This window comes from Mesoplodon bidens (genome assembly GCF_964165515.1).
Source record: "Mesoplodon bidens genome assembly, chromosome: 12".
Lineage (NCBI taxonomy): Eukaryota > Metazoa > Chordata > Mammalia > Artiodactyla > Ziphiidae > Mesoplodon > Mesoplodon bidens.
In genome coordinates this window covers 75,502,258-75,529,928 of record NC_138168.1, presented here as the reverse complement: position 1 = coordinate 75,529,928, position 27,671 = coordinate 75,502,258, and the positions used below count along the sequence as shown (strand labels likewise).

Below are 27,671 nucleotides of genomic sequence, written 5' to 3'. Positions count from 1 at the left end.
ATTTATATATTTTATAATAAAAATATGTGTACTAACATATATATTTTGATTAGTATTATATATCCTCCTTCATGTAAACACTTCTGTGAGTGTTGTACCATAAGAACTTGGATAACATTGTCTCATATGTAGGATCTTGCTCTGTTATGCATAATCATGTGAAGGCCTAACAATTATGGGCAACCTTGAAAAGCTTATTTAGACATGTCTAAACAGGAAATACATTTCTATGCTCCACTGTTTTCCAGCATTTTAGGAAATAAGTACAATAATTATTATTCTAGGAGACTGAGAACTTACAATCTGACAGAGACTGTAGAGAATATTGTACGTCTGATGAGGGCCTTGAACCATGAAGAGACCATTTGAATTTTTCCTTTTCTTTTTCCTTCTCTCCATCTTTACTCCTCTTCTTTCCAAGGTCTTTTGCATCGGCTTTCTCCAACATATTAAAAAAATGTAATAAACCTTTTAACTACAAAACCTCAATGTATGTTGCTTATTAAGTCATTGTGTTGAAAAGAAAGTTAAATAGTAGTATTTAACTTATTTAAGTGTAAAACAATAGCCATAAATTTCCCCAAGTACTACTCTTCTCAAATTAGTAACATCAAAATAAAGCAAAAGAAAACTTTGAAAATTGACATGTATTGTGAAAGACATGCAGCATTATTTATTATTGACTACACATAATTTTATGTTAAATGTAGATGATCAGTTGAATATAATTTATTCATATAAAATCATGGTGTCAGGCTGATTTTCTCATTTAAAAAAAAAAGAAAACCCAGAAAAGAAAGTACTTAAAGTTGAGTCCTAAATGTGGAGCCCTCTTAGATCTTCTTTACTTGGGGCTTGCATTTCAAGAAACACAGCTTTCTGCCTCCAGAATATCTTCTGGTGGAAACTGGCCACCAACCAACGTCCACAAACCAACATCTGATTGTCCACATGTTGTGTGTAGTAAAACCCAGTACCCAGAACTGTCCACCATTTGAATTTCCATTCACATTTACATTTCTATGAAACATGTTCTCCTTCAACTTAAAAAAAAATCCCCTAAGCTTTTTTATTTCCTAATAAACCGCTTCCAATTCTAAAACAGAAATTTTAAATGTCTGCCATTCATTCTTTCATCATTTGCTAAACTTGTAATCACCATTGATCAGGTTGTTTGTTTTTTTTAATTTGCATAAATAAAAACTATAACATTAACAACCTGTACTGTTCCTTAGCTTCTAAAGTAAATCTATCTCATAGCTTTTATAGTAGATTTAACATCTATGTTAGATACAAAGGCAAAGATAACTATAACTTTAAGTGTAGGATGAGATATTTTATTGGGAAACAAGTACAAAAAACAGATTATCAGAATTTTATTTTGTGGCTTTTCTATAAATATTTGACAAAACTAATTATAGGTAATAATATATGACTTCATGTATGATTTTAAAATGGGAGTTTAAAAGCCTTTAAATGCCTATTCAGAATTCATAATTTACAATAATATAGTATATAATAAAAATTATAAGTCGAAAAACACACTTTTCACATAGAAATTTGGAAAGTATGCAGAAATGTTTACCAAAATGTGTTTTTGCCAATGCCGTGAGTAAATCTGTTGCTCCGCTGTCACCTCATTTCACCCATCTGGCCAACCCCTCTGAATAAAAGTAGCAGCTGAGTCCTACTGGACATGGCCTTCCTCTAGTTCTGCAAGCTTCTGCCACATCTATTTTAAATAACAACGAGAACCTTCATCTCCACCTCCACTTCACTCTCAGCTCGAAGAGAATAGAATCCTTTTGTCAGAAACCCTCAGCTTCTCCCTATCAAACCCATTCATCCACTGACATGTGCATCTGTCCTCTCCCATGCCCTGTGCCCACCCGTTAGGATGGAGGAGACTTTGCTCCCTGGTTTGGTCCAATCCCTTCACCTGGGCTCTCTGGAAACTTACACTATGTCTGTCATCTCAACTGCATCTTCCCAATCACTTAAAAATACTTCTTCATCAGGTAAAAATTTAAATATCTTTCACGGGTCCCCTACATTCCCTGTCAGCTTCCACTTTGTTGCTCTCCTGTTCTTCAGAGACAAACTTCTAACAGGAGTGTTTATACATTATTTTACTTCCCACTTATTTCTTAACCTCTCCAATGTGTCTTCCACGCCCATCACTTACCAATGCCCTGCGACCTCCATATCACAAAATCCAGCAGAGAAACCTGAATTCTCCTCATATTTCAACTCTCAACACTACTTGACACAATCTCCCTGATTCTTAAAACACTCTTTTCCTTTGACTTCAGTAGCAACGTGCTCTGCTGGTCTTCTTCCTGTTTCTCTGGTCATCCTTTAACCTCTTTTGCCAGCTCATTATTTGGTACCCAGTTCTCAGATATTTAGCTTCTTTAAGGCTGAGTCTTAAGCTTCTTAGTCTTCTCACTTTACACCATCTCCTTGGGAATATCATTCATTGTTTAATTTGGCACACATTTGTCAATGATTCCCAAAATATATCACCAGCCTGGAACTCCTGACATGAAAGTACACTTGATTTCTTAAAGGCACTTCAAATTCAATATGTTCTGAGTCATTCTGTGATCTCTCCTCATAAAGCCATTCCTCTTTTGGCATTACCCCTCTCAATAAAAGGTACTACCATCTATCCAGTTGTGGAAGTCAGAATTCTACACATCATCTTTGCCACATTCTGCCATTTTTTACATTTTAAATATCTCTCAATCATTTACTTTATCTGCCTCTCCACTATGACTGTCCTATTACCCTACGCCACGTTACTATTGTCTCTGACCTGAGCTGATGCAAAGGTCTCCAAATTGTTTTTTCTATGTCCACTCATGTCACTGACTCTCCACCCCTACGTGCACACCAAGTTATTTTCTTCTCAGAGAACCAGAATATCCTTTTGAAAATGTGAAATAGATCATGACTCAACCCTAAACTCTTCATTAGCCATCAACTGCTCCTTGGTAAAGATCAATCATCACAATATGACCTGGAGGATTTGACATGATCGCTCTCCTATCTATTTCTCCAGGCTCTTCTTAAGCCACTTTATTCCATGCATCCTCTCCTCCAGCTAAACATATCGTCTACCAGGTGTTCCAAATCATTGTCATTCCTGCTACTTCTTCATAATAATTATATCTGCTGTCTCCTCTACCTAGAATGCTCTTCCCTTCTCAGTCCTTAATCTTCCTCCAGATATCCCTATCATCTTTGCAAACACAGCTCAAAATTCCTTAGGGAATTCTTCCTTGATGCCCCAGACTAGGTCTTTCATATGAACTCCTAAAGTTTCCTGTATTTCCCTTCAAGACTCATGTATTAGTATGTATTTATGATTTTTAAAATTAGTGTTAATCCCATTCACTAGACCTTAGCTCTAGGAGTGAGTTCCACACCTGATTTTGTTCATCAAGTTATCACTAATTCCTGGAACACTTACTGATATTCTCAGTAAGTAGTATATTGAATGGCTTGTTAAATGGAGGGATGGATAGACAGAAGTTAACTTGTGATACATGAGAAAGGGATTCCAGGTTCAAATTAATTTAGGATACACTGGGTAAAACAAATTTAATCTGGCTTTTTTTTTGCTTTCTTTTATAAAGTAATGCACATTAGATCATTTTAAATGGCACTGATGATAGCCAGATATCACACACACAATTTTTTTGTATATTTTTGAGGAACATTTACAGTAATTATTTCTGGGCAGTATATGGTTGGAAATGCTGGTTGATAAGATCTAGATAAGGACAAAATATCAGTATCTTATAAAACAAACATTTGAAAGATCATTACAGATGCTATCACAGTACACAAAAAAGCTGAGTATTTTCTAGTATATTTAACTCTACTATACAAGTATTATTGTTCATATGTATGGCTATATGAAATATTTTATAAAAATAAAATAAATTATGATTAAATCTATTTCCCACTTAAGAAGAAATTCTCCTACAGTTTGTAAAAGAACTCGAAAATTTTTTTTCCAGATTTTAACTTTCACCTTACAATAACCTGCAAATCATAATCTAATCTGTGTCCATTTCACACTTCCTGAAAAGGAAAACAGGACAACTTTTCTCCTTTGGTATTCTGGTCGATTCCACTCTACATATAACATATAAGAAAGATGTGTTTAAGGGAAATTGAAAACTTAATGTGTTTTTCTATATTAATAATATATTAATTTAGTATCATCAAAATATATAATTGCCTTTGATTTTTAAGGAGAGCAAAATATAGTAGAATAATTAACATATGGTAAACACCATTGCAAGTTCTAATATCTTGGAAAGAAAGGACCTTAATTACATGACTGTTTTCACAACACTTAATAAATATAATGACAATAAATAATCATTAAATTAAGCAATGACTAAAGTATAAAGTGTTTACATATAATACCCATATTGAATAACATCATGATATAGACTGTCTTACCCTTTAAAATTCTGTCACTTTTCTCAGGTAATTTTAGTGTTGTTGCTGAACCTTCAGGTTTGAATTCCTTGCCATCTTTCATTTCTTTGCCGTCTTTCACTTCTTTCCCATCCTTCATGCCTTTTCCTTGTTCTTTTAATCTGGCATCTATGTCTGTTATTTTGCTTTCAGAGCTGGACTCATCTGACAGCTTAAACTCGGGCAATATTTCTCTCAAGAGCTCCCAAACTTTGTCCATATATCCTGGGCTTAGGTAAAAAACAACATTAATCTCCAAATTAAGCTTTTTATTCCACATCAAGAAATTACTGACAGAAAAAAAAATCAACTTGCTATTTCTAAAAACCAATTACAATAGTTACTTCACATGTTAGTTAAAAACACCATTATGTGCTTACTTATTCAACAAGCTTTGATTGAGTGCCTACTCTGTGGTGGGCTTTGCTGATGCAAGGAGACCAAACACAGAGTTCCAGTTAAAGATGGTGATGTAGGAAGATTCCGAACTCACCTCTTCCTATGGACACAACAAATCTACAGCTATATACAGAACAATTTCCTCTGAAAATAATTTTTAAAAAACTAGGTGAGGAATTCCTTCATATCTGGCAAATGAGAAAAAAACACCATACTGAAGTGGCTAGGAGAGGCTGAGACACAGTCTTGCCATAAACCTCACACAGTGTGGTCACACACTGTTTGGAGGGAGCTCACATCCCTAAGCTTTTCCCTGAAGAGTGAAGGGTTTGAACCCCACATAATGGCACCCCAACTTTTAAGACGTGCAGATCAGAGACAAGCTCCCAAAACATCTAGTTTTGAAAGCCAGCAGGGCTTGCATCCACGAGGCCCACAAGGCTATAGCAAACTCAGAAAGAGTTCTTAAAGGGCTCTCACGGACTCACCCATCCCAGGACTCACCCATAGAAGAGCACCCAGTAGGAGACTTTAATATCCCACTGTCACCAATGAATAGATAATCCAGACAGAAAATCAATGAGAAAACATTGGCCTTGGGACTTCCCTGGCAGTCCAGTGGTTAATACTCCATGCTTCTACTGTGGGGGGAGTGAGTTTGATCCCTGGTAAGGGAACTAAGATCCCACATGTAGCGTGACATGGCCCAAAAAAACCAAAGTTAAAAAAAAGAAAACATTGGCCTTGAATGACACATTAAATAGGATGGACTTAGACACATATAGAACATTCCACCCAATAGCAACAGAATACACATTTTTCTCAAATGTACATGGAACATTCTCCAGGATAGATCATATATTAAGTCACAAAACAACTCTTAATGAGTTCAAGAAGACTGAAGTCATACCATGCATCTTTTCCAACCACAACTCTATGAAACTAGAAATTAATTACAAGAAGAAAACTGGGAAATTCGCAACTAGGTGTAGATTAAACTATATGCTACTGACTAACCAATGGGTCAAAGAAGAAATCAAAAAAATGCTTTGCAATAAATAAAAATGGAAGTACAACATAAGAAAAATACAACAGATACAATGACAACAAAACAAATACAACAAAGCAAAGACAGTTCTAAGAAGTAGTTCTGTGAGAGTGAGTAGCAATACATGTTTACATTAAGAAATATGATCTCAAATAAACTACCTAACTTTACACCTAAAAGAAATAGAAAAAAAAGAACAAGTGAAGCCTAAAGTTAGTAGAAGGAAGGTAATAACAAATATCAGAGTGGAAATAAATGAGAGAGACTAAAAAGACAATAGAAAAGATCAAAGAAATTAAGAACTGGTTTTTTGAAAAGATAAACAAAATTGACAAACCTTTAGACTCACCAACAAAAAAAGAGAGAATACTCAAAGAAAATCAGAAATGAAACAGACACATTGTAATTAATACCACAAAATACAAAGGATCATAAGAGACTACTATAAACAAGTATACAAAACAAATTGGTCAACCTAAAAGAAATGGATAAATTCCTAGAAACGTATGATTTACCAAGACAAAGAAATAGAACATCTGAACGGACTGATTACTAGTAATCAAAAACCTCCCAACAATGAAAAGTCCAGAATCAGAGAGCTTCACTGGTGAATTCTACCAAACACTTACAGAAGAATTAATACCAAAACTTCTCAAATTCATTCAAAAAATAGAAGACAGGGGAAAACGTCTAAACTCATTTAACGAGGCCAGCATTACCATGATATCAAAATCAGACAAGGATATCACAAGAAAAGAGAACTACAGATCAAAATCCCTGATGAACACAGATGCAAAAAATTCACAACAGAATGTTAGCAAACAGAATTCAACAATACATTAAAAGGATCATACACCATGATCAAGTGAGATTTATTCCTGGGGTGCAAGAATGATTCAACATTCAGAAATCAATCAGTGTAATACATCACAGTAAAAAAAGGAAGGATAAAAATTATACGGTCATCTCAACAGATGCAGAAAACCATTTGATAAATTCAACATCCATTTATGATAAAATGCTCAACAAAATGGGGTTAGAGGGAACACACCTCAATATAATAAAAGACATATATGACATGTCCACAGCTAACATCATACTTAATGGTGAAAAGCTGAAAGAGTTTCTCTAAGATCAGGAAAAAGATAAGGATGCCCACTCTCACCACTTTTATTCAGCACAGTATTGGAAGTCTAGCCAGAGCAATAAGGCAAGAAAAGGTAATAAAAGGCTTTTAAATCAGAAAGGAAGAAGTAAAACAGTCATACTTGCAGATGACATAATATTATATATAGAAAACCCTAAGAAACTCCACCCAAAAGCTGTTAGAATAAACAAATTCAGTATAGTTGTAGGATACAAAATCATTATACAAAAATCTTTTGCATTCTATACACTAATAATGAACTATCTAAAAGAGAAATTAGGAAAACAATCTCATATACAGCTGCAGCAAATGACCTAGGAATAAACTTAACCAAGGAGGTGAAAGACCTGTACACTGAAAACTATGATATTAATGAGAGAAATTAAAGAAGACACAAATAAATGAAAGATATACAGGGCTTATGGATTGGAAGAATTAATATTGTTAAAATGTCCATACTACCAAAAGCAATCTACATATTCAATGTAATCCCTATCAAAATTCCAATGATATTTTTCACAGAAGTAGAATAAACAATCCTAAAATTTGTATGGAACCACAAAAGACCCTGATTAGCCAAAGTAATCTTGAGAAAGAATAACAAAGCTGGAGGCATCACACTTCCTAATTTCAAACTGTAATACAAAGCCATAGTAGTCAAAAGAGGATGGTATTGGCATAAAAGCAGACACATAGATCAATGGAATAGAATAGAGAAGCCAGAAATAAACCCATGCATATACGGTCAATTAATTTATGACAAAGGAGCCAAGAATATAATGGAGAAAAGTACATTCTCTTCAATAAATGGTGCTGAGAAAACTGGATAGTCACATGCAAAAGAATAAAACTTGACCATTATGTTATACTATGCACAAAAATTAACTCCAAATGGATTAAAGGCTTAAAAGTGAGACCTGAAACCATAAAACTCCTAGAAGAAAGCATAGATGTTAAGCTACTTGACATCAATCTTGGTGATATTTTTTTGGACTTGACACCAAAAGCAAAGACAACAAAAGTAAAAATAAACAGGTGGACTATATCAAACTAAAAAGCTTCTGCAGAAAAAATCCAAAACAAACCTACAACAAAATGAAAAGACATCCTACTGAATGGAAGAAAATATTTGCTAATTATATATCTAATAAAGGGTTAATATCAAAATATAAAAAGAACTAATTTAACTCAATAAAACGACTATCCAATTAATAAATGGGCAGAGGATCTGAATAGACATATTTCCAAAGAACATATACAGATGGCCAACAGGTACAATGAAACGTGCTAAACATCACTAATCATCAGGTAAATGTAAATCAAAACCACAATGAGTTATCACCTCACACCTGTTGTAATGGCTATCATCAAAAAGACAAGAAATGACAAGTGTTGGCACGGATGTGGAGAAAAGGGCACTTTCATTCACTGTTGGTGGGAATGTAAATTGGTGCAGCCAGTATGTATTTTCTTCAAAAAATTAAAAATAGAACTATTGTATAATCCTGCAATTCCACTTCTGGGTATTTATCCATAGGAAATGAAAACACTAACTCAGAAAAACAGATGCAGTCCCATGTTCGTTGCAGTATTATTTACAACAACCAAGACATAGAATCAACGTATGTGTCTATGGATGGATGAATGAATAAAGAAAGTGTGGTATTCATATACACAATGAAATATTGTTCAGACATAAAAAAATGAAGGAAATTTTGCCATTTGCAACAATGTGGATGGACTTCGAGGACAGTATACTAAGTGAAATAAGTCAGAGAGAGAAAGAAAAATATTGTATGATCTCACTTATATACAGAATATAAAAACAAACAGCAAAACAAACAAAAATGAACTCACTGGTGAGGAGAACAGATTAGTGGTTGCCAGAGGCAAGGGGTAGGATTTGGACAAAATGGTGAAGGTGTTCAAAAGGTACAAATTTCCAGTTATACAATAAATGAAGCATGGGGTGGTAATGCACAGCATGGTGACTGTAGTTAACAATACTGTACTGTATATTTGAAAGTTGCTAAGAGAGTAGGTCTTAAAAGTTCTCATCACAAGAAAAAAAATGATAGCCATGTGTGGTGCTGGGTGTTAACTAGATTTATGTTGACCATTTCTCAATATATACAAATATCGAATTATTATGTTGTACACCTGAAACTAATATATTGTTATATGTCAATTACATCTCAATAAAAATAAATAAACAAGCAAAGAAACAAAGAAACCAAAATAAAAAAAGAGACCAAACACATGGCCCTAGTCTCAAGGCTCACTCAGTCTGGCAGGGGAGAGAGGCATGTCACACACATGACAGGGAAAGAATAAATATGTATTTGAGCATCTGTTAAGTGCCAGGCACTTTCCTATATATTATCATTTAGATAAATGGTCTCTATGTTACTTCTCTGTGGAATTTAACAATATTTTTACTTTCTCTAAACTCTTTCCTGAGGTTTCTACAACATCATTCTTTTCTAGTTTCTATTAGTACAGAAATCACTTGCAGACTCCTTTGAACACTCCCTTTCCTCTGCTCACTGCAGAGCAATTAGGGCTGCTTCCCCAGAGTTCTCCTCAATATGCTCTTGATAGCCTATAGCCTTTCCTCCGTGAGTTAATAAGCACAACCATATTTTAGGTTCACCTGTACTTTTATGTAACCCTCAAATCATTAGCTCCAGCTCAAACCTCTCTCCAGAAGAGAAGAGGTTGTGTACAACCACCTAATAGACATCTATCCAAAAACAAACAGCTCGGACTTCTCTGGTGGTGCAGTGGTTAAGAATCTGCCTGCCAATGCAGGGGACACGGGTTCAAGCCCTGGTGCAGGAAGACCCACATGCCGTGGAGCCAGTAAGCCCATGCACAACAATTCCTGAGCCAGCACTCTAGAGCCTGCGAGCCACAACTACTGAGCCCCCGTGCCACAACTACTGAAGCCCATGTGCCTAGAGTGTGTGCTCCACAACAAGAGAAGCCACTGCAATGAGAGGCCTGTGCAGCACAACAAAGACCCAACACAGCCAAAAATAAATAAATAAAATAAATTTATAGAAATCAAAAACAAATCAATCAATCAATCAAAACATCCTGCCACCATCTTCTACTTTTCAGTCAAGTTAGAAAATTGAGAATGACCAACTCTCTCTCCATGAAACTCTCATCAAATAAAAAGTACGTCCCTTAGATCCTACCTCCTCCTACTGCAACTGACAACAATTTCTCCATTCTTTTATTTTTTAAAAAATATCTTTATTGGAGTATAATTGCTTTACAATGTTGTGTTCGTTTCTGCTGTACAACAAAGTGAATCAGCTATACATATACATATATCCCCATATCCCCTTCCTCTTAAGCCTCCCTCCCACCCTCCCTATCCCACCCCTCTAGGTGGTCACAAAGCGCAGGGCTAATCTCCCTGTGCTATGGGGCAGCTTCCCACTGGCTATCTATTTTACATTTGATAGTGTATATATGTCAATGCTACTCTCACTTCTCCTTAGCTTCCCCTTTCCCCCATGTCCTCAAGTCCGTTCTCTAGATCTGCATCATTAGTCCTGCCCTGCCACTAGGTTCATCAGTACCATTTTTCTTTAGATTCCATATATACGTGTTGGCATACAGTATTTGTTTTTCTCTTTCTGACTTATTTCACTCTGTATGACAGACTGCAGGTCCATCCACTTTATTACAAATAACTCAATTTCATTCCGTTTTATGGCTGAGTAATATTCCATTGTATATATATGCCACATCTTCTTTATCCATTCATCTGTTGATGGACATTTAGGTTGTTTCCAATCCTGACTAATGTAAATAGTGCTGCAATGAATATTGTGGTACAAGTATCTTTTTGAATTATGGTTTTCTCAGAGTATATGCCCAGTAGTAGGATTGCTGGGTCATATGATAGTTCTATTTTTAGTTTTTTAAGGAACCTCCATACTGTTTTCCATAGTGGCTGTATCAATTTACATTCCCACCAACAGTGCAAGAGGGTTGCCTTTTCTACACACCCTCTCCAGCATTTATTGTTTGTAGATTTTTTGATGATGGCCATTCTGCCTGGTGTGAGGTGATACCTCATTGTGGTTTTGATTTGCATTTCTCTAACGTTTAGTGATGTTGAGCATCTTTTCATGTGTTTGTTGGCAATCTGTATGTCTACTTTGGAGACATGTCCATTTAGGTCTTCCACACATTTTTGGATTTGTTTGTTTTTTTGATATTGAGCTGCATGAACTGCTTGTATATTTTGGAGAAAAGACCCCGAATAGCCAAAGCAACCTTGAGAAAGAAAAATGCAGCTGGAGGAATCAGGCTCCCTGACATCAGACAGTATGGTACTGGCACAAAAACAGAAATACAGATCAATGGAACAGTATAGAAAGCCCAGAGATAAACCCACACACATATGGTCACCTTATCTTTGACAAAGGAGGCAAGAATATACAATGGAGAAAAGACATCCTCTTCAATAAGTGGTGCTGGGAAAACTGGACAGCTACATGTAAAAGAATGAAATTAGAACCCTTCCTAACACCATACACAAAAATAAACTCAAAATGGATTAAAGATCTAAATATAAGGCCAGACACTGCAAAACTCTATGAGGAAAACTTAGGCAGAACACTCTATGACATAATTCACAGCAAGATCCTTTTTGACCTACCTCCTAGAGTAATGGAAATAAAAACAAAAATAAGCAAATGGGACCTAATGAAACTTCAAAGCTTTTGCACAGCAAAGGAAACCATAAACAAGAGAAAAAGATAATCCTCAGAATGGGAGAAAATATTTGCAAACAAAGCAACTGACAAAGGATTAATCTCCTTCCTCCATTCCTATCACCACTTTCTCTGTAGAAGCCCTTAGCAAAGACTTCTGCAATACTGCACAAACCAGTTCCCCTGCTCCAGTCCTGACATCTGAGCCATCCTCCAAAATCACAAGTCTGATAAGATAAGATCATCCTCCTGTATAAAATCCCTCAGTGACATTCTGTTGTGAAGATTTCTTAACTTTCTCTATTTGGTTCCTGCATACTCCACCCCATACCCATCCATCCTCCAGAACCCAGCACATAATCTAGTCCTGCAGAACAAGGTGCGTTTCTGGGACTACACCCTGCTCCCTTGTAGTTTCAGGCTATTCTTTCTTCTCTGAGTTGGCTTCCCTACCTCAATAAGCTGCACTAATTTCAACTAATCCTTTGAGGTCAGTTTAAGCATTACTTTCTAGGGAAATTAAGCTATACATTCCTGTCCTGGATTCCCAAAGAATCTTTTACAAACTTCTAGTTTAGCCTTTTAAAATATTTTTGAAATTACTCTATCAACAAACATTTATTGAGAACATACTGTGTAATGGCCATTCAGTGTCATTTCTCTAAGCACAGAAGTCTCAACATTGAGAAAGACAAAAAGGGTCCCTATTCTCATGCATCTTACCATCCCAGTGGATGGATACAACTGAGACAGGGGGCTGAAGAGAGAGATTGAGAGAGAGAGGGAGAGAGAGAAGATAACAGGCAGCTCTAACTTTCATGATGAAAACAAAATAATAAACAATGGGATATGGAATCATTCGGGAAAGATAATTTAGATGGGATAGTTGAGAAGGCCTATCCGAGGAGCTGATATTTAAGCTTGGTGATATCTAAATGTTATGACATATCCAACCAAGTAAATATCTGATGGAAGATCATTCCAGGCATAAATAAAGAACAGTTCATGTAAAGACCCTAAGGACAATGAGTTTAGCACATTTGAGAAACAGAATGAAGACGTGGGTGGCCAGCTAGTGGTTGCCAAGACAGTTTTCATTTTTGCATTTAATCCCATAACAGCTCTGCAACATAGGTAGTACAATCCTAATTGAACTTTAAGAGGTTGTAAATTTTATGCAGTCACAAATGGTAGACTACCAAATGATAGAATCAGGGTTAAAATAGATCTTTCTGAATCCAAAACGCCTGTGTTTTTTCCCACCTACAATGTAAAAAATGTTATGCCGTGAAAAAGAAATATTCATACACCAAAGGATGAGACTATAAAACATCTTGGACAGTTAGGCTTAAATATGGGGTGGTGGAGTGTTCTATTCACAAATGAACTACACCAAGATCAAATAAATTTGTGGAGAAAAGCATCATCTCTTCATTTGAAATTGTCAGACTTCTAATAGCCACTCTGTGTTTCTAGTATAATACGGAGAGTTAGAAGGTGTTTTTTTTTTTTTTTTCCAAATGATAAAACAGTGCTAACTGTAGGAAAACATAAGAGGCAGGTCAACAGTTGCAAATAGAGCAATATCTCCCTTTGGTACTTCTATGGGAGAGGGAAGGGAAAGGCTGTCTGTTGAAGATGTCACAAAACACTTTTCACCCTAATTGATTTTCATATGGAAAAAGTCCGTAGTGAACACAAGTATGAAACTTGAATACTCTAATTCTCCTGGACCTCTGTAAAACCATGACCATGACTGGCGAAGCCCCTCAGGGCCTGTCTCTGCACAATCGAATCCTTTGTAGGAAGAGAAACATCCCACTTCTGAACATACCATGGCTTTTACCATGTTGTTCTCCTGCTTTCCCTGTCCCTTTCCTTCCGTCCCCTCAAATCAAAGCCAGTCAATGGTAAAGGCTCAGATCAAGTCAGAACTTTCTCCATGAAGCCGTACCTGACCTCCACCTGCATCCTTGGCAGATGGTGATTTCAAATTAAACATTTCTTGACAATCTTTATTATACTGTTCCATGACATTCTTTTCATTTAAAATTATACACTTATATACACATGAATTAACGTGATTTTATAGTGTAATTGTAATTTTAAATTATATGCATAGTGTGGCAGAATGTTCATAACAAAAAATCTTACAAATCATGACATAAATCAAAGAGAGTATATATCTTTTACTTTCTGGGTACATTTAGAAGTAAAATGATAAACTTGAACATCTGAGTCAGTCTCATTTTTTTAGACTTTTCTCTGTTTCCAAAGGTTGATTATTAACTACCATAAATATATCTATATAATATTAAATAATATAGTGATACTCATTAGAGGGAAAGAAACTTGCACTAATTATGTCTCTACCATACATCAGTTACTTTTTCTGACACTCTTACCTACTCAATCCTGAGAACAACCCTATAAGACAGGTCGTTTTTACCTGCATTTTACATATGAAAAACTAGGGCCCAAAAAAGTTATATTACTTGCAAAATTCACATAGCTTGAAATTGGAATTATAAGAATGTAAGTTTAGCTGTATAGTTCTGACACCAAAGCTCAAGCTTTTTCCCCTTATGTCATTTTCATAGACATTTTATAAGCAACCATAAATTGATGCAAATTGAGCATCTATAATCCTTCAAATTTTTAATTTAATTTAATTATTAAACTGGTCTTGGGACTTCTATGGTGGTCCAGTGGTTAAGACTTCACCTTCTAATGCAGGGGGTGCGGGATTGGGGAGCTAAGATCCCACATGCCTCATGGCCAAAAAACCAAAACAGAAAACAGAAGCAATATTGTAACAAATTCACTAAAGACTTTAAAAATGGTCTATATATTTTAAAAAGTCTTTAAAACAAAAGAAATAAACTGGTCTTATAATCATGAAAGTATATGAATAGTGTTTTCAGTTTTCATGTATGATTTCACTGTATGATTCTAGCAAGAGACAATTCCCAATTTTTAATTTACTAATTTTCTAGTCACAAATTATTTTGATCTCCTGTTTCTTTACCACCCTCTGATAGACTTCGAATGTTTTCATGTCTCTGGTGTATTTATTGCAGGGAAAATTAAGGCAAAATTTTAAGCATTCCATCAACACTGAAGATAAAATTTTAGAAAAGTCCATACTTATAAACCCCAGTCTCTCTTTATTTCTCTCCACTAACATTGACCATATCACGTCAATAAATATCCTCTTCTCTTAGATATCAGAAAAGGATTTTCCATGAGACGATCTAAAAGGGTGCTATCTGGACCTTTCCCAAAGGTAAAAAGCAATATTAGCTCTTTTTCGGGAAAGTGGTCCTTAGAGGAGTTTGTCTACCCTCCCATTTTTTCCCCTGCAGATATATTTTCTTTGAACCAAACAATGGTTGGTTTATCCTGCTGAAAGGATGCTTTAGGTGGTAGAATCCAAGTTACTAGGACCTGTCTTCAGTCTCCTTTAACCTGGACACTGGGAATGGTAGCTTTCTAACACCAAAGATCAGAGATGATCCAAATTGATAACTGTACTGTGGATTTGATCTTATTATAAAAATCAGCATCTGGATTGATGGCATGTTCAGAACTATTGATATAATTATTTTCTATGTACCTTAACCTGATTAATTTCCAGTATCAGTGGTAATATGATCAAATTATGTGGCTATAACCTTTATGCATGAAACAAAAAATAGTTGTGAAATTTTAAGCAAGCATTACATTAAATGCTCTCTCTTTGAACACAGACAAACAATCTCTATATATCTAGAATCATATGAGAGAAAGACTGTGGGCTTTGGACCCAGAAAGATTTATATTCAAATATTACCTCCAGGTACAATGTACACAGCTTTAGGGAATTCAACCACTCTGAGCTTCAGTTTTCTCATTTCCAATGACATATAACACCTAGCTGATAGGGTCATATGGATAATTAAATAAGATAATCTTTTCAGGACTGTGGGTGTTAATTAGAATAATATATTAAAGTGCTTAAGGCCTAATAGGCATTTTAATATTATTCACTCCCTAGTATGGGTAGCTAATTAAAAGTCGCTTGTACTTTTCTGTATTGAATAAGTGTGTAAGTAGAAAGGGACACCTGTAAATATTTTATAGTAAATAATTAACATTGTTTTAATATTTGTAATTCAGATATTTAAGGATTAAATTTACTATATATAAGGAAACAGAATTTATCCTGGTAATCTCAAGGAATTTTTTATAATACTATAACATGTTATTCTCCAAACACTTTGTAAAATGTGACAATTTTTAAAATTTTCTTAAAGACTATGAATATTTTAGTTAAAGAAACCTTACTGAGGAAGAGATAAAAAAATATATGAGTTACTTAATGGTCAAACATACTGGAGAGAAATGACTTCTGGTAACCATCCTGTGAGTGCGTGAATCACTGTGAACTCTCCCAGTTCTCTCCTCTCTGCTACATGGATGCTAAAAAAGAAAATGCACAATAGTATGGTCAATAACATTTGAAAACAGAGAGAGGTCTATAAAAAACAGGAATCTCTAATAAACAGTGATATAATAATAAATGTAGGGGTCCTACTGGTTATACATTACAGCACAAGAATACACTTTTCCAACAGTCAGATGACTTGTTTTGATAAGGCACTTAAATAGATCCAATGATAAAATTTAATATCTATTACAAAACATGCTTACAAGCTTTATTTTATAAATGTATTTTATTTTATTTATGTCTGCGTTGGGTCTTCATTGCTGTGTGCGGGCTTTCTCTAGTTGCGGCGAGTGGGGGCTACTCTTCGATGTGGTGCTCGGGCTTCTCAATGCGGTGGCTTCTTTTGTTGCATAGCTCAGGCTCTAGGTGCGCGGGCTTCAGTAGTTGTGGCTCACTGGTTCTGGAGTGCAGGCTCAGTAGCTGTGGTGCACGGGCTTAATTGCTCCGAGGCATGTGGGATCTTCCCAGACCAGGGCTCGAACCCATGTTCCCTGCATTGGCAGGTGGATTCTTAACCTCTGTGCCTCCAGGGAAGCCCACAAGCTTTATTTTAAAATGTCATACATATAAAGCATTAACGTCATATACATAAACATATCCATACATATTATATATCGGGAAATATATATAGATGATATATAATCTATTCTATATATTCAATATATTATCATGGTCTTTTAAAAATAGGGCAGTGCCCTTCATCTTTCTAGTTTCGGTAATTATTCTAAGATTCCTATGAGGCTGTGTATTAAGTCAGTCTCACACATGGCAGGACAAGATGAGCATCAGACATCTTTAATAAAATCCTTAGATAATTTCAGAGAACCAGAAACATCCATTCTATCCTGTACAAAAGAGTGGATCTGCCACCATAGCATAAAGTCAAATGAGGCTGTGATTGATCAAATATTGCTCTTCTCATTTTAATCCTTTTGTTAAATTTTTTTTCTGAAGTGATTAGTCTATTTTCATTAACACACACAAATGCCATATCTATGTTTTGCTCAGGAATCAGAGCTTCAGTCCACCTTATGCCAACGGTGATGACTGATGGTATTGACCGGCATACATGTCTTTTTCTTCAGAAAGAAATCTTACTATCTTAGTCACATGCTCCATCATTTAAAAATTTACATTGGCTTCTTGTTTACAGATTATAAATTGTGATATGTCTACATATCTCAAAGATAACTAATATCTAGTGGGATAATTCACAGTCTGAACTCCTCTTTGAATAATCATATTAATATTCAGGATGTGACTGTGCAAACCCCACAAAAGTAATTCTTTTTCCTTGTGTATTTCATAGTGGTATTTAAATAACTACTAAATATTAATTTTTTAATGTAGAAAGCTAAAACTCACATAAAGTATTTACTATCTACTATAAAATCTGAGAAAAACTTTTGGACGAATATAAATTGGACCATGTAGTGATTTCCACTGGTAAGCTTAAGAAATGTCTTACATTAAGTCTGGTCCTTTACTTTCAAGTTGTATTTGTTTATTTTTCAAAAATAACAATAATTCTATTATTCAAGTTGCTACAAAACTCTACTGAACTGTAGCTTTAAGAAAGATAAAATGCTGCTCCAATTATCCAGGTCACACATTTACTGCTTCACTGGCCTTGCGGCTCTAATTCTCAGAACTTCAAGTTAGGTCTGAGAATTAGGAACATTATTTTCTTTCAAAAATAAACAAACATAGTTGTCACCATTTTGAATACCTGGTAGTATTCAGCTACCTAAAATGATCTGAGCTGAGCTTTTAAAAATAATTGAAATTAAGGGTTGCAAGCTGGGTAAAATAAATTTCCAATAGAAAATTGAGGGTTGGTAAGAGAAGAGAGAGATGAAAAGGATAGCAGTAGGAGGGGTTGTTTTCATTGTGTGGCTTTGGGAGAAGAAAAGGAAGCTGAGCTAAATGAAAATCTGCAAAAAATCAGACCAGGCTACTGACTGACAGTGCTATGTGTAATAATAGAAGGGGAGGGGGCTGAGCTTTGAGCAAATGGCTGTAGTGGCCTCTTAAAGGAGCGGCTGTGACACACTGCAGGAGGGGGAAGGGTGGCAAATTCAAGCTGGTGCACTGTGTGTGAGAATTCTCCCACTGAGCAGAGACACACAGTTGCCATGCATTTACAAGTCAGGCATCAAAGCTTTTTTGCACCATTCAGGCCAGAACAGAAGGACCACAGGTCTCTGCAAGTGGAAGCTAAGAGAATAAACATAGCAGACATGTCCCATACATGTTGGTTCACAAGTCATGCAGGAATATAAGACACAAGCAGATTTCACAAGATTTCAAAAGAAACATGAGTAGTTTTCATCCTGAATGAATAAAAAGGAACAATGTTACCAAAAGTATGAGGAGCATGATGACATCCTTCAGAAGAGTTCAGGGCTTCAAGATTAGTAAATGATTGCTGCATATACAGAGCCTAAAACTTTAACTGGATTCCAGTATACATTATTCAGTATTTACATGAACCAATATTTTCCCCTACAGAACAACTTCTTTCTCTCATTAAGCTGAAGATTAATTTTCCATGACTGACTTTCCATTCAATATAAGGAAACAGTGGATGTAGAATAAGTTTTTAGTATCTTTCTTGGAGGAATTTTGTCTTATTGTGGGCTAATGCAATATTTCAAATCAGTGGCTTTGGCATATTTATTTTTATATTAGAAAGTTTACATTGTTTGGAGAAAAGGCTTCTTAAAATTGAGTTTTTGAAAAATAAAGCTATGCAATACAGATGTATAGTTGTCGTTGCTGTTGTTTGCCTTTTTGTTTTTATACAAGTGGGTGATAATATTTTATTCTACTTACTCCACATTTGCCAGCTTAATGATAGCTTTAGACAAAAGCATTGGCCAAAGTTCAAATTCACAGGTTGTAGCTGGAAGCAATAGATTGTTTTCTTCATCAAAAGGCAGAAAGTCATCAATAGTTATCTTTCTCCAGCAACCCTAAAGATGAGAAGAAAGGAATATATTATCAGTGATTAACACTATTTTTTCTCATACATTATTGTACACTGCTGACATTATTATTTACTGTTTTATAATTTTATTTTAGCGTCTTACATCTAATGACTGACATACTGGCATTCAATACTACTCTGAGCATTTTAGCTTATTATTTTATTAAATGTAATTATAGCATGCCTATATCTATATCAATAGTATGATTATTTATGAGGTCTTTTAGCATATTCTAGGGTGCCCCATCCTACATAATGCAGTAAGATGAAGTGTTTCAAATAGCAAAACCAAAATACCACACAATCATGGAAAGTTTGGACATGATTAAATAACTTAATACAGTCATAATGCAAATTCTGCAAATGTAACGTTAGTAATTATTTTTTATCCTTATATCCTCAGTGATCTTATACTTCCAATTACCATATTACTCCTACTCCTGTTTAAAGATCTATTTTTTAACATAAAGCTAATTAATAATTTATTTAATAAAATCATTATATACTTACCTGTATACATATTATTTCATTATTAAAAGCTTGAGGTAAACGATAAAATTAATGATTGTGAGCTCAAATATTTTTTTAAACTTTAGTTTTTCATGTGAAATTTTAGTTTGAATACATTTCTTCCCCCAAGAAATATTTCAGCAGTGATGCAAGCATTGTGAACCCAAAGATCTGTAACACATTGCTTATATCTATACCACTAAATTGCTTACAGACTAGTGAGGGAAGGCATATAGGCAAATATAAAATGTAATACTTTTAAAATGCTCTAGGACCAGAAAGGAAAGTGTGACTAGTTTTGCTTGGGGGATGTCCTCACAAGAAGGTGACATTTGAACTCAAGATTCAAGGAACAGTATAATTTTCCCACGTAGATAGGAACAATAGGGTGAGAAATGCTTTCTTTTTATGACACCTGTAACTGAACTCATACTGCCTTATTTAGTGGTTATATGACTTTTTCTTTATTTCCTTATGGATGATGTAAGGCAAAACAGGTTTAAAGTCACAGGTGTTTAGCTACTCTCTCTTCTAATTTTAAGTGAAAGGACCCAAAAGAATACACAGTGAAATAAGCCAGATACAAAAAGACAAATATTGTATGATTCCTCTTACATGAAGTACCAGGAAAAATCTAATTTATAGAGACAAAAAGTATAACAGAGGCCACCAGGGCCTGGAGGAGAGGGGAATGAGAAAATATTGTTTAATGGATGCAGAATTTCAATTTGGGATGATGAAAATGTGAAAATAAATAGTGGTGATGATTGCACAGCATTGTAAAAATACATACTGTCTCTAAATTGTACATTTATAATGCTTAAAATGCTAAATGTTGTGTATATTTTATGACAGTAAAAAATAGCAATAGTAGTTCCCTTCTTACACTTTGATTTTCAGAAAAAAAATTTCACAGGGGCTATCTGGATTCCCACAAAGGAAAGGTTTTAAGTAGCCATAAGAACTTTGTTATACCAGTTTAACAAGTATCAGCTGTTGCCAGCTGATCAGTGATTACATATTTCAATACAGAATGATTTGATTGCTAAACACTGTTGAACTGTATGCTTTACATGGGTGAATTGTATGGTACGTGGATTGTATCTCAATAAAGCTGTTACATAAAAATACACAAGGATGAATGTTCAACATTACATATCTAAAACATAATTTGACTAAGGTTATAATAATTTTCACTGATATTAATACATTGGTTAGTTGCCTCCTTTAAGTTTATGGGTAAATGAAATGTTATGTATATATAAACACAAATAATTTTTGAAACCTCATCAAAGGGCATTGAATTATTATTGCATTTGGTAATTTGTTGTCACTGCATGTAAATGATGTATATTGGACATTTTTACTGAGTTTACTGTGTTAGTGCCACATAATTTTAAAAGACCATCAAAATGTTTAATTATAGAATGCTTGTAAAGAAAGATACCTTTTGTTAAGATAAACATAGATTAATAAAAGGTACTTTAGAATACAGTCATGTTCAAATTTTATTATTTTCCATACTTCAATTCCAGGTCACAATAACTAATGGCTACATATATTTATACCCTCTTCCTCCTATGACCACCCTTAAAGGAAAATAAAAAATTTGTTTTATAAATAATAGTTCAAATCACAATTACAAAAGATCAAGAAAAGAGTAATCAGTGGACAGAGATTTCAGCAAAAACCTGAATGGTCATAATTATATGAATGGTATGGAATTCTGACTTTGCTTCCCTACTTCTACTGCAGTAATAGGTGGTGCCTTCCCACTCGGGATAGAGCTCTGACTTCTTCACTTGCTCAGAAGTAAACAAAGCAGTTTCTCTCCCCAGAAGAGTCAGTGGGAAGAACTGACTTCCATCCTCCTCCTGCAGTAAAGAGGAGGTGCCTGGCCTGGTTGAACCTATTGGAGGCACTCTTATTTCCACACCTTACCCATGCAGTAATGAAGCACACTTCCCCCTCAGGTGGTGATAAGGAGATTGTGGGATGGAGTCTTATCCTCTGGGTAACAGAATAGCACTATACAGGTGTTACAAACTAAATTGAGATTTGAAACAAAGCCCACAAAAGTGATCCAGGGTGTGCATTCCAAATCTAAACAGGCTGACTACTTGCTAAAATAGAAATTTTAATTAGAAACCACAGTCATAAGACATAACACAAATAATGTCCAGGAAACTGTCCAAAATTTCTCATCATACCAAAACTCAGGAACATCTCAATTTCAATGAGAAATTACAATCTACAGACCACAAAATCAAGATAATAAAGACGTTGTAATTTTTAGGTAGGAACTGTAAATATGCTATTATAAAAATGCTCCAACAAGTAATTATGAACACTCTTGAAACAAATGAAAAATAGAAAATCTCAGCAAAGAAATAGAAAATATGAAAGAGGAAAAAATAGTAATTTTGAATATAAAATTAAACAATAAACAAACAAACCCCTTAATAGCAGAATGCAAATGACAGAAATTAGTGAACTGCAAGTTATATCAATACAAATTATGAGCGATAAGGGAGATATAGATTGAAAAAATAATATGAGCCTCAGGGTCCTGTAAGACAATGCAAATATACATAACATTCATGTCATTGCAGTCCAAAAAAAAAGAGGACAAAGAATGTACGGCTGAAGTAGGTTTGAAGGAATAATGGCTGAAAACTTCCCAAATTTATCATAAAACATAATCTTACAGATTTATGGAGCTTAGAATACCCAAAACAGGATAATTCCAAAGAAATCTACACCCAGAAATCTACACATGTTAAAATCAAAATCCTAAAAAACAAGACAAAGTAAAAAGCCTAAAAGCAGCCAATGAGAAAAGACACATTACCTATAGGAGAACAGCACATTGCTCCCCAGAAACCACAGAGGCCTGAAGAAAGTAGCACACGATGCGGAAAGAAATAAACTGTCAACCCTGAATTCTGTACTGAGTGAAAAAATTCTTTAGGAATAAAAGTGAAACAAAAACATTTTTAGGTAAAGGAAAGATAAAATAATTTGTCACCAGGAGACTGGCTCAAAAAGAGTGGCAAAAGGAAATTCTTCAAAGGCAAAAAAAGAAAAAAAGAAAATGGAACATTAGGAATGAAGAAAGAGCAAAGGAAAGAGTAAGCACATTGCTAAATGATAGAGTATTAGCTTCCTCTTGATATTTTAAAATTATTTTTGACATTTAAAAGCAAAATTTTTCATGAGGGTCTCAATATATGTTCAAGAAACATTTAAGACAATGATACTAAAGAGGGAGGGGTGTAAAGGGGCCTAAAAGGTGGCAGTTATATTCCAATTTAAGAGGTAAAATGTTGATATTAGTGGACTGTGATAAGCTATGCATGCATATTTTAATCCCTAGAGCCACCACTACAAAAATTTTATACAAAGAGATATACTCAAAAACACTAGGGATACTAATTCTAAAAGATCTAATACATGCACTCCAATGTTCATAGCAGCATTATTTACATAGCCAAGACAGGGAAGCAACCTAAATGTCCATCAACAGATGAATGGATAAAGAAGATGTGGTACATATATACAATGGAATATTAATCAGCCATAAAAAATGAAATAATGCCATTTGCAGCAACATGGATAGACCTAGAGATTATCATACTAAATGAAGTAAGTCAGACAGAGAAAGACCAATATTATATAAGATCACTTGTATGTGGAATCTAAAAAATAATACAAATGAATCTATTTACAAAACAGAAACATACAGACATAGAAAACAAATTTATGGTTAACAAAGAGGAACAGGGGGAGGGATAAATTAAGAGGATGAGATTAACAGATACACACTACTATATATAAAATAGATAACAATGATTTACTGTGTAGCACAGGGAACTATATTCAAAATCTTCAATACCTATAATGGAAAAGAATCTGAAAAAATATATATATACATATATAAATGAATCACTTTGCTATACACCTGAAACTAATACAATATTGTAAATAACTATAGTTAAAAAAAATAAAACACCAGAGATAAACAAAATGGAATCCTACAGAATGTTCAGGAAATGAATAAGAGGACAGAAAAAGGAAATATATAAAATGTAACAGAAGTAACAGAGTAGACAAAATTGTGGACAAGACCCAATTGTATCAAATATAAATTACATACAAATTAAAATACAAGAGTAACTTGGATATACTTATCAAAATTAAGAATTTGCATATATTTTGACAGAAAAATTACACATGTAGAAAGCTGAGAAAAGTCACACAAATGGGAAAAAATATATACACGAAGACGCTATTTTAGAGCATTGTTTGTATTGGTAAAACACTGGACATAACTTAAATGTCTGTCAATATGAAATTAGCAAAATACGTATTGAGTCATCTCTTGGTATCTGGGGGGGACTGGTTCCAGAATCAGCCACATATACCAAAATCTGGGGATACTCAGGTCCCATAGTTGACCCTCCTTATCTGAGGATTCAACCAAGGGCAGATCATAACCATAGTGCTGTATTTATTGAAAAAAATACACTTATAGGTCGACCTGGGCAGTTCAAACCTATGTTATTCAAAGGTCAACTATAGCTATTGTCATCTTTAAACAATGGAGTGCAAGGTAGATCAATAAATATTAGCATAAAGAATGTCCATGATTGGGAAAAAAATACAGAATGATGAGTACTGTATGATCTTACTGTCAGTATAGATTATATATAGTAGGTTTACATATATTTGTAAGAAAAAGTTTAGGAGGATATACAGAAATCATTTACTATGATTGTCTGGGTAGGTAGAGTCATAGGGAACTTCCATTGGCTAATTTAAACATTTTAATAATGTTTGAATTTTTTAAATAAAAGCATATATAATGCTAATAATAATGAACTGAGAACAAAAACATTTCCATTTTGGAAAAATGTAATTGAATGATGGAAAAATAATTTGTCATGTCATATACCTTGAAAACACTGTTTAAAGAACTAAATGTCACTGGGTGGGAGAGAGCCTGTTTCAAATGCTGACTGCAGGCTCTGCCCAGAGACTGTGGGGTGGGGGGTATGGGAAACATGATAGGTGATGTTGACGCTGGTGTGTTCTGCACCCCACAGTTTGAGAAACTGAATTCTACGATAATATAGTGCTTAAAAAGTTAAGCACTTAATAAGTTAATTAACAAAGGTTAATCAGAAATAAAAGATAATATGTTTTTTATATGGATAGACAGATGGCAACAGGGGAAAAGTATTGGTCTCAAGGTGTGAGTTTCTCTGTTTATTCAGAGATAAATGAAAGCACTCAGAGAAAGGCTGCCAAGAGCAATACATATCTGAAGTGGAGAGCACTAACTTAATTGCTTCTTTCAAGGAGCCCAAGGAATGCTGACATTGAAAAGCACCTGAGGAGACCACATGTGGCCCAGCAGCAGTGTTATCACTGCCAGGTGAAGGAAGAGAGGAAACTTCTCTGTTTTATAATACTGTTTTTTATGCTACCCAATAAATTTTTGATTGATGTCAAAGAAACTTGAGGCTATTTACTTACAATCCAAACTGGAAAAAATGGAAAAACTTTTGCAGAAGAAACAATATGCTGGTGTAAAAATCTAAGTAGGTTTGGGTTTCCGAGGAAGCAGTACAGTTAAAGAGAAATAAATCACATATTCTTTGCAAAATGGAATATAGTGTTAATAAACGTCAACCCCTATCGAGGAGGAAATTGGAAAAGAAGGAAGGATGTCAGGAAGCAGAGAGAGAAGGGTGATGGGGGAGAAACTAACAGGCTTGGTTTAATGTTCTGCTTATGCTGTTTTAAAAGTCTTAATAATTTTGAACTTCATCCCACCTCAAGTTTAGGCAAATGTGCAGAAGTGGAGCCGAACACCCAGGCATCCGACCTCGTCACTCCTCCCGCATTTACTTTCCTTCCACAACCTTACGCTGTCCTCTGTGTACCACACTCTTAAAGCCATATCTTCCCTCTCACCCCTCCGAACACACTTAATACTCTAAAGTCTACTCCGCCAAACCTGCCTCCTGACTGGTAAACAGAGAAGATAAAGGAAATTAGGAAGTTATGTGCTCTCCTAACAACGTTTTGACTTTCAAGGTCTTTCTGTGACTATCAAAAACAACACAACTCCTACTTTGGGTATCAGAGGCTAAGATTACCTTCCCACTGTGGTGATCCTATTCATCCCTAAGCATTGGCCTTTCAACAGTCCCCATCCCAGGAAGACAGATGGCTCTGGCTCATTAAGGAAAAAGTCATGTTCTTAGAAATACAGAATGGAATGATCCCCTTTCCTCATGCCCTCAAATGTTCAAAAAGATTCTTTCTCCGTGACCAGGACCAACTTCATGGGTATGTGACCTGTGCAGTCACAGGGAGGCCCACACTCAGAAGGCCCTCATGCTTTGTTTAAAGTGCTGATATCACTGTCTTGAAATTCTTAACAATGTTTGAACAAAAGACTCTGCAAATCATGTAGCTGGGCCTGCCTGTGACTCTGGGCCTTTAGAAAAGAGCATTCATTCCACCATTAAGAACCCAAAGGTGTTTAATGTAACCTAGCATTGCTAAATGTGGTGTGAGTCTACTTTGCCGTATTAGCTAAGAGGTTTTGAATTTTCTATTTGCGCTTCTTACTATCCCATTTGCTTCTTTTCAGGCAGAGGTAAAATACTTCCTGTGTCAGAGTGAGATTTGCTAACACTAAAACACATCTCAAGTTCAGGACAAAAAATGGATCAGATCAGGCCTGTCAGTAGCATATACCAAGAGAGGACTGGACCACGCTCAAGCTCAAGCTCTCTCTCCTGTCCATGACCCTGATACCACATCAAAGAGGTGAAAGCCCTGTGCATCCACCAGCCTACCCAGCCTGCCTACCTGGGAGGGGTGAGGCAGCTGAGGGCCACCCCTCCATGGTCCTCGCAGCATCAGTTTAAAAAGCACAGGGGACTGGCATCACAGGGGATACAACTGTGTTGTTTTTAATCTCAAATTACATATGCAGGACATCCCCCCAGTAGGTACTCAGCTGATAGCCTTCGTAAACTGCCTCATCTTCTACTAGCTTCATTATCGGCATGTAAGAAAACTATATTTCAATATGAGAGACACACAAATTTTTAATGCATGTGAACACAAACTTACCATCCAGTAAAGTTTCACAACGTACTTTCCATAGCTATTGAACAAGGGAATGTGACCCTTCACAGCCTTGCACAGAGAGTAAATGTGTTCCCAGGGCTTCCAGACCAGAAGAGGAGGTTCCCCTGCAGTCCCTTTAAAATAATTGTTCAAAGCATCCCCATTGAATATCTTCCACATGGCATAGATTTCGCTGATAATCCATCTCATCAGCTAGAGATAAAAACCAGTAGTGTTCATTAGTTATTTTTCAGTTGTTGGCACTGTAATTTGAAAGGGGGTGGGGAGAACAGTTGAAAATCTACTTCCAGTGGTAATGTTAGATTCTACATGTAGTATATCCCACATTTTGATTTCTGACCTACACAATGGTCATAGATCTTGCTTTTATTTTCAAAAAATATAGTCACAGTACAAGCTAAAAAGTCTTAGCTAAGAGCTGTCTTCCAGAGTAAACTGTCAGTGATTTGACATTGACCTCCATTTTAGTTGTGTGCATGTGTGTGACAGAAAAGGAGGGAGGAGAGAGGGAGACTGAATGTTTCTGAGAGCAATGATGATTTTATTTTGGAATTAACATTATATAAAGGATTGAGCTACTCTTCCGTAAATGTTGAGAAGTTTGAGAAGGAAATGATCCCTTTAAGTCTATAAAACCAATTAGACAAGCAACGAGACACAGGAAAGAATTAAAATTACACACACAC

General features: G+C 35.2%; 1 protein-coding gene across 1 annotated transcript in view; it reads right to left on the bottom strand.

Moving 5' to 3' along the window:
* The window catches only part of ADGB (androglobin), a gene marked incomplete at its 5' end in the record, with an annotated part of 132,711 nt that overhangs the window by 94,742 nt on the left and 10,298 nt on the right, over positions 1-27,671 (bottom strand). The window contains 5 exons of the mRNA XM_081250501.1: positions 301-435; positions 4,480-4,727; positions 16,202-16,288; positions 19,152-19,291; positions 26,968-27,177. Coding sequence (XP_081106627.1) covers positions 301-435; positions 4,480-4,727; positions 16,202-16,288; positions 19,152-19,291; positions 26,968-27,177 — 820 coding nt within the window. The remainder of the gene's footprint in view (positions 1-300; positions 436-4,479; positions 4,728-16,201; positions 16,289-19,151; positions 19,292-26,967; positions 27,178-27,671) is intronic.